Raw genomic sequence first — 13,450 nt, 5'->3', positions numbered from 1 at the left:
ACCCTGGAAAACAGTTCTCAGGGGTGCCCCGCTTGCAAAGCAGTCCTGGCTTGGATTGCCCGGAGTACCCACACTGGGCACATCACAGCACTCGGCCATCAGACCGGCTGCACTTGCCGCAGGCTGCCATCTGGGGAGAGGGGGCAATTGGGGGGCTGCAGGAGAGCTTCCCCCCCAAAAGCCCGCATAGCCAGCCCAGTCCTCCCCATCAGGGGTGCGTACCCCATTCCTCCCTCACCTCCTTCCACTTACCCTTCCCTAGCCCCCCTTCTTGATGTACAAAATAAAGGACAATTGTGTTCAAAAATTGAATCTGTCTTTATTGAACAAAACTGGGGGAGACTGGGAAAAGGAGGTGGGAGAGGGGAAGAGAGAGGCTGGGAGAGGGGAGGGCAACTAAAATGATCAGGGGTTGGGAACAGGTCCCATATGAAGGGAGGCTAAAGAGACTGGGACTTTTCAGCTTAGAAAAGAGGAGACGGAGGAGGGACAGGATAGAGGTCTCTAAAAGCAGGAGTTGGGTGGAGAGGGTGCATACAGAAAAGTTCTTCATTAGTTCCCATAAAGAAGGACTAGAGGACACCAAAGGAAAGGAATGGGTAGCAGGCTTCAAACTAGTAACAGAAAGTTGTTCTTCACAAAGCAAAGAGTCAACCTGTGGAACTCCTTGCTGCAGGAGGCTGTGAAGGCTAGAACTAGAACAGAGTTTAAAGGGACGTGAGATCAAGTCATGGAGGTTGGGTCCATGGAGTGCTATTAGCCAGGGGGTAGGAGTGGTGTCCCTGCCCAAGGTTTGTGGAAGGCTGGAGAGGGATGGCACGAGACAAATGGCTTGGTCACTGTCTTCGGTCCATCCCCTCCAGGGTCCCTAGGGTTGGCCGCTGTCGGAAGACAGGCTACTGGGCTAGATGGACCTTTGGTCTGACCCAGTACGGCCATTGTAAGTTCAGGGCTCAGGGTCGGGGGTCTCAGTGCACCACCTTGATTTTCATGCACACCTGCTCCTGGGTGGCCAGGCTGGCAGCTCTCCTGCCCTAGCCGGCCACTTTCCTGTGCCTAGTGCGGAGGTCGTGGACGAGGTCCACGATGTCCGCACTAGCCCAGGTGGGTGCCCACCTCTTGCGGTCCCGGGCAAGCTCCCGGGAGCCGCCAGCCTGGTCCCAGGAAGAGGAGGAGGGCTGGGGGGCATCGGGTGGGTGGCTCGATCCATGCCAGGTGCAGGGTCTGCTGGCTGGGTGCTGGCAGGCTTGCACCTGGCACGGGCACCGTAGCCAGCCCGTGCCCCTTTAAGGGGTCCGGGGCCGGGAAGGGGGCAGTAGAGTTTCCCTGGTGTTGGCCAGAGTGGCCACCAGGGAAACCTGGGGAGGGCTAGCCTCCCACTAGTTCGAATTAAGGGTCTACACAGCCCTTAATTCGAACTAGTAAGTTCGAACTAGGCTTAATCCTCATGGAATGAGGATTACCTAGTTTGAACTAAGCGCTCCGTTAGTTCGAATTAAGTTCGAACTAACGGAGCGCTAGTGTAGCGCCTATGAAAGTTAGTTCTAACTAACGTCCGTTAGTTCGAACTAACTTTGTAGTGTAAACATACCCTAACAGACTAGTTGTGACACTGTAAGGACTTAGTGGAAACAACAGTGTTTTACTATGATGTAGTTATGGGAGGCCAGTCATGGGGTGAAGGGGAGAGAAACAACATCATTATAAAAGGTACAGGCATCCATCAGGATTTTGCAGCCACATCAAAGACCTGTTTTAGTTATCTCCCTGTAAATAAAAAATACATCATGCAGACCCGCTTTAAAAGCCCAGTCTGATTTCCATTATATTAGGGGACATCTGAAGTGGCTTCCTGAAGTTAGTTTCAACAGAATTAATAATTGCTGGCCCATTTTGTCCAGTTTTGAGCACAAAGCTGGCTGCTTCATCATTGTGCTTCAAGCTCCAGCAGTGACTTGTCTCTTAATACTTTAAGTATATTCTGCGGTCCATTAAATAAGCTATCCAACTGCTCTCCCTGCGACAAAGTATTTGGTTATACTGTCCATTAGGGCCTATGTTCTTTCCGTAAGAGAAAATGAAAGAAAGCTAGTATTAGAGCTTAAATAATTGTGGATAAAGAGACAAAATCACAGAACAAAGACTTGGCCCAGAACAAAGACTTTTTATCTGAGGGAATGTAGCTTAAAATCTTGCAATAGAGAAGTATCAGTGCTGAGAGCTGTCGTGCTTTCTACACTTTAACCCATCCAATGCCCGTTCCTTTTAGACTCCTTAGGTTCCAAAGGACAGAGTTTATTACGCCCCAGTTCACCTCCAACTGAAGAAGAACCAAGTGCTCAAGCCTTATATTTGTTCTGAGTATTTACTATCACACAGCTGTGTCCAGTTCATGACATGAATGCCTCATTGTGTTGATACACCAACGGCATAATTGTTTTGGCTGCTTCGTGGTTGGTAATAAATGAGGAGCCAGAAATCACTTGTTGCTCTACAGTCAGATTTGCAGCCTTTATTATCAAATTAAATCCCTATTTCTCCACTTTATAAATCCGGATCCTACACTACTTAGGTCAGTGGCAGTATTACGATTGATTTCCACGAGGGCAGGACCACACTATGGAGGAGTAGTTGGACTTCGAGTCCTTATGTCTGAATGGAACAAATTCCAGAGGTTAAGCAAAACAGCTGGGTGCTGTCTAGATGAACTGCACAACTGCGCTCGTCCTCGGGCTCTCTGTTCTGCTAAAGCTCTAGCAAAGAGGAGACAGGTGGGAAAAGCCCCATTTCATTTTGATTTTAAAGAAAAGTCAAGCAGGTGGCTAGGGCAGGGAGCTAGCATTGGCACCCTGCAGCTTCTCAGTGGGATACAGACCATTCGTCAACAGCAAGATTAGACCCATAGTGAGTTTTTAATGCCCGTCCCCTCTTACTCAATACAAGACGGCATTCTCCTGGCCACCATTCCTGCTGTAGCTGGGGAAGACAGGAGAGCAGAGAAAACTGGAGCCAGGGTATTAGATCAATGCTATATTATTGAACCAGCACAAAAGTTTCTGGATAGAGGAGATAAGACAGCATTGCAGGACCCCCGTGTAAAGCAATCTGCAGTGATAATTACTGCCAGCCCCTGGGAACTGCTGCAGCCACTTCCAAATGTCCCTTATTCTCTCTCTCTCTCTCTCACACACACCCCTCCCTCCATGTATGTCTCTGCGCTCCACAGCTGGCTGCACAATCCCGACTGACCAATTTGCAGAAGGGGAAGACAGACCTCTAGTAGGGAGCCTGGGGAGTTGTGCGGTCTGCAGATCCTGGGGCGAGAGACTTCGGGGGGGGGGGATCTCTACTCCCCTCCCCGGTTTTTATTTGGACCGGGACCATTTGATACAGCCTAGTGCAGTCCAAACACAACACAGTTACCAGTCCCCTGTGTAGGGCTAGGTTAGCCGCATACATGGGGAGGGAGCACTGGAGAAACACGGGAGCCCTTTGCCTCCCCCCAGGGGAGGTAAACACGGACGGGAGGGGGGCTCGAACCAGGGCTTGGATCCTGGCGGGTGTTCCAAACTTTCCCCAGCCTCGGGATAAGGGAGAGGCTACATGGGAAGAGCACTTGGGCCCCAGCTCCCCAGCCGATGCGGAAGTTCTCCGGGCTAGCCGGGGACACGGAGCGCGCGGGGTGCGAACCGTGGCGCCAGGGCATGCAAAGCGAGCGCTCACCTCTCCAGGAGATCTGAAAGAGCAGGCGGGGCTGGGCGGCTCTGATGGCCGCGGATAAGCTGCTCTCTCTGCCCAGGAACGCCGCCTTCCTCTCGGGCATCAGCCGGATCCTCAGCCTTCCTTCTCCGGAGCGGATCCACCAGCTGAACTGCTCGGTGAGGTTAAACTCCAGCTCCCCCGTAGTTGGCTCTGCTTCTTCGCCCGCCGCCCGGGCCGGGTCCCAGGCGCAACCCTCCCGCAGGCTCCCTTCTCCTACCTCCAGCACCAGCTGCTTGGCTCTGCGGAGCTTTCGCACCGAGCCCCCTTTCAGCACCTTGGACAGGTTTCGGGCCCGGGCCGGCGGCCGCGGGGATCCGACTCCAGGAAGCCAGGGGTTGGCCGCCCGAAGCAGGGGCGAGCACTCCAACACCAGACTGCAGCGCGCCCGGAGCCGGTCCCCTGCTTCCCTGCCGTCCAGCAGCAGCTCCCGCAGGTAGGTCCGGAACAGGGAAGGGACGATGAAATCTACCGCCAAGCTCTTCCTCTGGAGCCGGGAGAAGCTGGGGGGCTCTCGCTGCAGCTGCTGCCCAGGCTGGGAGCCGGAGAGAGGGTTCCTCTCTTCCGACCTCAGGGCTGGGGGGAAGGAGAGGAGCAAGGTGGCCACAAAGAAGGGGGAAAGGCTGGCAGGTTTCATATTCCCATGGGATGGGGAAGAAGTCACTGGTTCCTAGGGACCCCCTCCCGACTCAGTCACCAGTTGGATTCCCGGTTAGTCTCTTCCTTCACTTGCAAGAGCTCAGAAGAGCCCCTGGATGCCCCTAGTCAGTCACCAGCAGACGTTGCAGGGAGCCAGGGGAATCCCTTGATCGCCTCCACTTCCAGGAGGAGGCAGGACTGTCTCAGGCACCTACGGGACTCACTGGATCTCTGGCAATCCCTCCTAGGAGCCGCTGTCCTCTCCCCCTGGAGCCCGCTGCTGGCCGGGTGAAAGGCCCCCGGGCGTGTGTCCGCGCCCGATGGGCAGCCACGAGGGGACGCGTGTCTCTTCTCACGCGCCTCAGCGCGACGCCCATTCACGAGTTCGGCCGCGCGTGGGGGCTGGCCCCGCTCCCCTCCCGGCTTGGCTTTCCGCTCCCGCCTCTCAGCAGCTCGCGCCTTCCCCCGAGGGCATCCCCGGCTCGGCTGCTGCCCCGCAAGGCAGGGCTGTGTCCGGGGCGGGAGCTGTTCCCATCCCCGCCTAGTTGCCCAGAGCCTCTCTCGGCTCCCCAGCCCTCCCGCAGTCCGGCGGGCTGCGCCTGGCGCTCCTAACTCGCGCTGTCCTCGGGCTGGCTGCTGGGGTGAGAAGGGGCCTCAGGCTGGGAGGTCCCCCCCAAAAGTCTCTACTCCCGGCTGCCCAGTTTCTCCCCGCGGCTGGTTTTCTGGAGCAGAGGTAGCAGCGGGCGGTGCGGACGAGTGGGGGGCGGAGGAGCTGGGAGAGCGGCTCCCTCGGCACCTTCTTCCAACCCCAGCCCGGTGGAGCCGCAGTGCGCGTCCGTGGAGCAGGCGAGAGACTGGGTGAGGGGCGCAGCCGCTTCACCCCCCCACTCCGCAAAGCTGCAGCCGCCAGTCCCTAGCAGCGCCTCGGCGCGTGGCAGCTCGCAGCTGCCCGGCCCGCTCCCAGCTCGCTGCTGCTGCTTCGCCGGGGCTTTTCTACAGGCTCCAACTACCCGCCACAAGCCAGGCGTTACCCCGCCGCCGCTGACGTCACGGCCGAAGCCTGCTCCCGCCAGCCAATGGCATTGCCAGCAGGGGACATTATTCAAATAGCCCGAGAGAGGGGGGAGACTCGGGGGGGGGGGCGCTTTCATTGAGAAAAGCGCTACGAGCCCTTCCCTCCCTAGCCACTGGCGGGGGAGCAGCCTGCCCGGCGGCTGCAGGCGAGCGGGAGTCTCCGAAGGGGGCGGGCAGTGATGTGCGTCAGGCGGTGCAGCGGGCCGGGCCCGGCCAGGGGAGCTGACGCCTCACAGCCAGGCGCTCTGCGAGGGCAGGCGGCTAAGTCCCCGCCGCGCAGCTGCGAGTCACCCGCGGAACTGGCTTGTAATGACCAGACGGGGGGTGAGATGCGAGAAGGGGCCGCTAGTGCGGAAGGCGCGAGCAGGGGGCGGGAGGCGAGCGCAGCGCTAGGCTCAGTTGTGCCGCTGACTCGTCTGCGGGACGTTAGGCCAGTCTGCAGCTGAAATTTACATCCTGCTTCACCCGCAGAGCAGGGGGTTAACCTGAGGGGCCCCTTGTGAGACCCTCTGTGCCTCACCTGAAGAGGAATAGCCTCTGCAAGGGGGTGATTTTCATCTTCCCGCTTATATGGATTGATATATTTTTTTAAAAGCGATTAATTCACTTTCAGCGGTTGGAAAGAGGCTGTTGGTCTTGTTTTGTAAGTCACTCAAACACTTAATATTAGGTGGCTGTGGTTTTATATACAGCCTTAGAGCTGAGATCCAGAGATTCTCACTCTATTTCCTAGACAGAGACATAGCCAACACACAGCGTCAAGATCAGGAAAGGCTAAGTCTATGCTGCGGAGCTATTTAGGGATTCTTCTGGTATCCCAAAATAGCTATTCCGCATCTTTGCGTAAACCCTATTTTGAAATATAACGGGCGCGCTATTCCGATGTCCCTGTGAACCTCATTCCACAAGGATTAAAGAACATTTTGGAATCGCGCTCTATTTCAAAATTTTGAAATAAGCTATTTTGAAATTAACTCAAAATAAGCTACACAACTTGCATAGTTCAAATCGTGTTGCCTATTTCAAGATAAGGGTATGTCTACATTACAAGGGTATGTCTACACTACAGAGAAAGATTGAAGCTGCCACTGTCAATCTTCCAGGGTTCAAATTAGCAGGTCTGGTTAAGACAGCTAATTCGAAGTTAGAGGGGTGCTATGGGTTGATGCCAGTAACCCTGCCTTCACAAGTAGTAAGGGAAGTCGAAGGAAGTGTTCTCCCTTCAACTTCCTTTAGTGTAGAAAGTGCCAAAAGCCGAGTTTAGCTACTTTGACTTCAGCTATGCAATTAATGTAGCAGAAGTTGCATATCATAATTCAACTTTGTCCTGTAGTGTAGACATACATAGGTATGTAGGAGTTTGGGTGAAGGAGGAGACTGTGATCTGGGGCAGGATCCAGGAAGGGGTCTAGATGCAAGAGAGCTTTAAGGCCTGGGAGAAGAGTGTAAAACGGGGTGCTGGGTCTGAGAGGGAGTTGTGACCTGGGAAAAGGAGGGTGCAGAGGGTTTGGTTGATGACGTAAGGCAGAAGGGGGTGGTGACCTGTGGCAGAGAGTTGGGGTGCAAGAGGAAGTGGGGTGCCAGAGGCAGGCTCTGGTAAGGAGGTGCTTACCTAATTGGCTCCCAGCCAGTAGTGCTCCAGGACACCCCAGGCAGGCTCCCTGACTTCCACAGATGAAGGCTACTCAAAACAGCAGGCTGCTCACTATGGGTATGTCTACACTACAGCGCTAATTCGAACTAACTAAGCTAATTCGAACTAACGCATCCAGACTAAAAAACTAGTTCGAATTAGCGTTTTGCTAATTCAAACTAGCATGTCCACATTAAGTGGACCCTGAACCGGGGTTAAGGATGGCCGGAAGCAGTGCCGGCAGGGCATCAGATGAGGACTTAGAGCATGGAGCTCCTGCCTCAGGCTAGCCGAGGGCAGTGCTTAAAGGGACCCGAACCCCACCCCAGACAGACAGTTCTCAGGGGTGCCCCGCTTGCACAGCAGTCCTGTCTTGGAGTGCCCTGAGTGCCCACACTGGGCACATCACAGCACTCGGCCATCGAACCGGCTGCACTTGCCGCAGGCTGCCATCTAGGGAGAGGGGGCAATTGGGGGGCTGCAGGAGAGCTTCCACCCCCAGAAGCCCGCAGAGCCAGCCCAGTCCTCCCCATCGGGGGCTCGTACCCCATTCCTCCCTCACCTCCTTCCACTTACCCTTCCCTATCCCCCCTTCCTGATGTACAAAATAAAGAAAACGTGTGGTCAAAAATAGAATCTTTCTTTATTGAACAAAAGTCGGCGAGACTGGGAAAAGGAGGTGGGAGAGGGGAGGGCAACTAAAATGATCAGAGGTTTGGAAGAGGTCCCATATGAAGAGAGGCTAAAGAGACTGGGACTTTTCAGTTTAGAAAAGAGGAGACTGAGGGGGGATAGGATAGAGGTCTATAAAAGCATGAGTGGGGTGGAGAGGGTGCATCAAGAAAAGTTCTTCATTAGGTCCCATAATAGAAGGACTAGAGGACACCAAAGGAAAGGAATGGGTAGCAGGTTTCAAACTAGTAACAGAAAGTTCTTCTTCACAAAGCAAATAGTCAACCCGTGGAACTCCTTGCTGCAGGAGGCTGTGAAGGCTAGAACTAGAACAGAGTTTAAAGGGAAGTGAGATCAAGTCATGGAGGTTGGGTCCATGGAGTGGCATTAGCCAGGGGGTAGGAGTGGTGTCCCTGCCCAAAGTTTGTGGAAGACTGGAGAGGGATGGCACGAGACAAATGGCTTGGTCACTGTCTTTGGTCCATCCCCTCCAGGGTTCCTAGGGTTGGCCGCTGTCATCAGACAGGCTACTGGTCTAGATGGACCTTTGGTCTGACCTAGTACGGCCATTCTAAGCTCAGGGCTCAGGGTCGGGGGTCTCAGTGGACCACCTTGATTTTCATGCAAACCTGCTCCTGGGTGGCCAGGCTGGCAGCTCTCCTGCCCTAGACCGCTGCTTTCCTGTGCCTAGCGTGGAGGTCGTGGACGAGGTCCACGATGTCTGCACTAGACCAGGCGGGTGCCCGCCTCTTGCGGTCCCGGGCAAGCTCCCGGGAACCACCAGCCTGGTCCCGGGAAGAGGGGGAGGGCTGGGGGGCATCGGGTGGCTGGCTCGAGCCGTGCCAGGTGCAGGGTCTGCTGGCTGGGTGCTGGCAGGCTTGCACATGGCACGGGCACCGTAGCCAGCCCGTGCCCCTTTAAGGGGTCCGGGGCCGGGAGGGGGGCAATAGAGTTTCCCTGGTGTTGGCCAGAGTGGCCGCCAGGGAAAGCTGGGGAGGGCTAGCCTCTCACTAGTTCAAATTAAGGGTCTACACAGCCCTTAATTCGAACTAGTAAGTTCGAACTAGGCTTAGTCCTCGTAGAATGAGGTTTACCTAATTCAAACTAAGCGCTCCGCTAGTTCGAATTAAGTTCGAACTAGCGGAGCGCTAGTGTAGCACCTATCAAAGTTAATTTGAACTAACGTCCGTTAGTTCGAATTAACTTTGTAGTGTAGACATACCCCCTAGCACTCTGTTCCAGGTGGCGGGAGGGGAAGGATGGGGAGAGGAGGAGAGAAGTCTCTGTAGAAACTGGCCAATAGGAGCTGAGAAATTTTGCTGGGGATGGCGCAGTGTGTGAAGTCTCCCCCTTGCCCATGCCATAAGCAGAGAGCTACAGGGAGCAACCAGCTGCTTAAAGCAGTGTGGGACTGCTCTGTGCCTAAGGGTCCCAGCGACAGAGCCCACAGACTGCATTTTGTTTGCCCCTGGTCTACAATATCATAAATGGTGGATGTGACAGGGTTCAGAGACCCCGCACCCCACACTGGGGAACCTGCATCCTTTCAGAGGGTCTGCGGGATGGGTACCGGCCGTGTGCCCGCTTCTCCCGAGCCGCCGCTCAGCTGAGTGACGCCGCGGCGCAGCTGGGTTACGCCGTGGCCCAGCTGGAGGAACACGGCGGAACAGCTGAGCCCGTCCCCGCCCTGCCGGAGAGACGGGGAGGCGTGACGCACCGGGGTGGACGGCGTGGGGGCGGGGCACGTAAAACCCCCGGCCCGGCGGGAACTTTAAAACCCTGCCGGCCGCCGGAGAGGGGGAGAGACTCGTGGACGGCACGGGCTCGCCAGCGAGAAGCGAGACGTGGACGCTCCCGTGGTTGTCTCTCCGGGGCGCCTAGACACCGTGAGTACCGACAACCCTGAAAAGGGGGAGGAAGGAAGTAGCCCAGGGCAGGGCGGTGAAACAGCCCGTGGGCTGACGCGTTTAGGGGCATGACCCCGTCAGCCGGACCGAGACTGGGGCACAGTCTCAGTCCTTAGGGCCCTGGGCTGGGGCCCGAGAGGGAGGGCGGGCCCGGGCCCCCCTTCCTTCCCCTGCCCGAGGAGAAGGAAAATACAGCCAAAACCCCAACGTGAAAGGGCAAGACCGCTCCATTTGAAGAAAAGCTGGCCGGCCCCCGGACCAGATTGGGGGGTGCCCGGTCACAGTGGAGAACAGGGAATTGTTATTTACCCCTTCACATAAGAAAAACTAGGCGGTCACCCACTGACATTTATAAGTAGCAAGTTTCAAAACTAACTTAAGCACTTCTGCCCACAAGGCACAGTGAGCCTGTAGAATTTGTTGCTAGGGGTTGCTGTGAAGTCCAAAAGTGTAAGTAGGTTTAAAAGAGAATTAGATAAGGTACACGGAGTATAGGCTCATTAAAGTGTTGTCCACTAAGATGGTCAGACATGCAACCCCAGGGGGCCCTTAGCATCCAACTTCCAGAAGCTCAGACTGAATGATGGAATGGATCACGCTCCATTTGAAGCACTTGGTAATGGCTAATGTCCAAAAAGAGGATAATGGGCTAGATGGACCATTAGTCTGACCTGGTATGGCCGTTCTTATGTTCTGACATACACTGTGGGTCTTTTAAGAACAACCCCACAGCAGCCTTCCCACATCTGCGTAGGAGTTGTGCTACAACCACAAATCTTGGGAGTAACGAGTGTTATAGAGCTGTCTTGTCCTTCCTGTATGCTAGGGCCCGTGAGGAAGGATAGAAGAATAGGGCTGCTCATCAGCCTGTCACAGGGCATGGCTGCTCTATAGCAGCCCCTACAGTCTGAGCTGGTGTTGCATAAAGCTGTTTTTTCCTTTTTATGACCAGCTCTAATCATTACACCAGGGGTGGAGAACAGTGTTCCCTCTAAGCTGGGCAGCAGTACAGCTTCTCAGGTGATTAATCAGCCCCGCCCAGTCAGTCAGCTCAGCTCAGGGAGCCCTGAGCCTCTGACTGGGCAGGGCTGATTAATCACCTGTGAAGCTGTGTTGCCGCCCACCTTAGAGGGAACACTGGTGGGAACCTCAGGCCCAGGAGCCGGATGCGGCCCTTGGCTTGCCTGGATCTACCCCCTGAGGCGCAGGGGCCCCCCTTCCAACATTGGGGAGCCTGTGCTGGCATTACAGCCCTCCTGCTGCCCCACTGCAGAGCTGGAACACATAAAATCTACTATGCTGGATCCTACTATAGGCCCTACTATAGAAGGGGGAATATCTGGAGTGTCTTTCTCCTTCTCAGTTGGGGGCCATCTGAGTGAGGGGTTTTGTTTTGTTTTTTGGTGTTTTTGCTTCTCACTTGTGTGGCCCCTGATTCAAAAAAAGGTTCCCCACCCCTTTACACTGTAAAGGTCTGTCAGGACCATGATGTGCCTGGACCTGAGAGTCCTGGTGGCAAGGAGGGAAGGGCAACATGAATTACTTATTGCCCTGTGTTTCATACTTCATGCTCTGTTTTCATACTTAATGCAAGTATTTTTATAATCCAGGTATTACATAATAGTTGCAATGTAATTATTCTGTCATGTTGTTTGACAATAAAAATTAGTATTGGTTATTTGTTATGAAGCATAATCTCAGAGAAACCATGCTATAATTGTATTGCAAATAGAGTCTGGCAGCAGAGTGGCCGGTGGCTGAGAGGGAGGCCGGGGTCAGGAGTACAACCAAGGTTAGTGGAGGGAGTGCAGCCAGGACCAGGAGTGCAGCTGGGACCAAGGTCGGGAACGTTGCTGGGGCGGCAGCTGGGGCCTGGGCCAGTAACATGGCTGGGAAGGGAGCCCGATGGCCAGGAGGCTGGTGCCCCACTCCCTCTCCCTCCCCCGCCTCCAGAAGAGCGGAGAGGTAGGCAATAGGGGTCCAGAATTGACCTTCTGCTATCCAGCAAACTCCCTCGTTTGGGACCAGTTAAGTCCAGAGGGTGCCAGACCATAGAGATGCAACCTGTAATGTAGTTATGTTATACTGCTAGCCCAGTATTACTCATTTTATTGGAAGTTGCCTACATAAACTACTTGTTGCCCTGCATTTGATAATTAATGTGTGTAATTTTATAATCCAGGTATTACATAGTAATTGCAATGTAATTATTCTATTATGTAGTTTGTTCTTTTGGCAATAAAAATTAGTGTTGGTTACATATTAGTAGGAATGTTCAGAAAGTAACTAAGCTATAATTGTGATGCAAATAGAAGCTACTATTACAGCCACAATATTACACAAATATCATAAGATTTTTTTTTTTTTTTTTACACACACAAACTAAAACACTAAGTTTGATCAATATAACAACATTCACTTATATAATATTTTTAATACAAAAAGCATTCTGGTGCCTGAGTCAGTCTTAGGCCTTTAAACTCCCTTAACAAAAGCCCACTGAAGACAACGGCCATCTTTCCATTGACTTCCTGGGATCCTTCAATCCCTGTAGCTTGTAAATTTCACTGGTTTAGATTGCATTTAGACTCACTTACCCAACATATGATTTAAGATTGCTTACATTACCCATCACTTTTGAATTTGGCTTCTAATATTTTGGGGCTTGGTGCTACACCCACTAGAGTAGTTAGCAAAGCTCACATTATCATCAATTAGAAAGAAGATCCCATGTCCTTAGGTATGAAGTTTTTGCCAGAACATATTTTTTTAAAATTTGTAACAGTGTATAAAGCTATTCTACAATATAAAAGGCAATATACAAGAATTAAAATGTGATCTTTATGCTCTTATAGAAGCCCAGGGTCCTTATATTATTTTCTAATATATAGATATAGATACAGGTAGATATGATGGAATGAATAAATAAGTCTGGTTGGGATCCCCCCCCTTCAGCGTACATTTATACTGTAGCAGCTAGAATCACATTAATGTCTGCATTAGTAAGACTTGAGAAATCGATCCTCAAATTTGCCCTGTTCCACCAAATTATTTTGGCCTGTCATCTTAGTCAAGCTGAGTGCTACACTCACAAGTCTCTTACAAAAATGGCAATTGGAGAAAATGAAATCCAGTGCACTGGAAGACAATGTTCTAAAAGTCTGTCTGACTAGTTTATTGCAGGCTGTTTGCCTGCTCGCGTGAATCAGATTTCCATCAAATAAAGCTTCCACTAGGGGACTTCTATAGCTTTCATTCCTTGTGTGACAAATATGGCAATTTCCTGCCATGTCCTACACAAGCCTTATGATCAACTCTAAAGATGAGCTTAATTCAATATTTAAAAAAAGGCAAATCTTTATGCTTTATTGGGGGGATATTTTGTAGCATTTCTAAGGCAGCTGACATGACCCATGTATGCTATGGGGCAGTAGGAGCTCTAAAGGACATTTGAAACAATGGGCCAGACAAGAATGAACATTTACAGTTCAGTGGGTTTCCCAGGAAATCTCTGGGAATACGTCTAGACTGCAGCGCTGTATCAGTATACTGGAAGTATCCTGAAATAGCAACACCATATCTTTAAACGCATTGCTTAACTGAGACAGATCCTGGGCAGGGCCAGCCTTAGGCCAATTTAGCCAATTCCCTGGCTTGGGGCCCCACGCCTGAGGGGGTCCCGTGCCCAGGGAAACGACACATGCGCCACGCATGTGTTATACTCCCAGGGCACTGCGCATGCGTGGGCCCCCGGGTGCACTGCGCA

The 13,450-nt window shown here is 53.0% G+C and overlaps 1 protein-coding gene across 1 annotated transcript in view; it reads right to left on the bottom strand.

Annotated features, from left to right (window-relative positions):
- ALK (ALK receptor tyrosine kinase) overlaps positions 1-5,423 on the bottom strand; it is a 636,373-nt gene extending 630,950 nt beyond the window's left edge. The window contains exon 1 of the mRNA XM_025180988.2: positions 3,724-5,423. Within this exon, the coding sequence (XP_025036773.2) occupies positions 3,724-4,396 (673 nt within the window). The 5' untranslated portion in view covers positions 4,397-5,423. The remainder of the gene's footprint in view (positions 1-3,723) is intronic.
- Positions 5,424-13,450: the final 8,027 nt, after the last annotated feature.

Source organism: Pelodiscus sinensis, chromosome 3 (genome assembly GCF_049634645.1).
Source record: "Pelodiscus sinensis isolate JC-2024 chromosome 3, ASM4963464v1, whole genome shotgun sequence".
NCBI lineage: Eukaryota > Metazoa > Chordata > Testudines > Trionychidae > Pelodiscus > Pelodiscus sinensis.
Note: the sequence above shows the minus strand (reverse complement) of the source record. Positions and strands in the feature narration are given on the sequence as shown.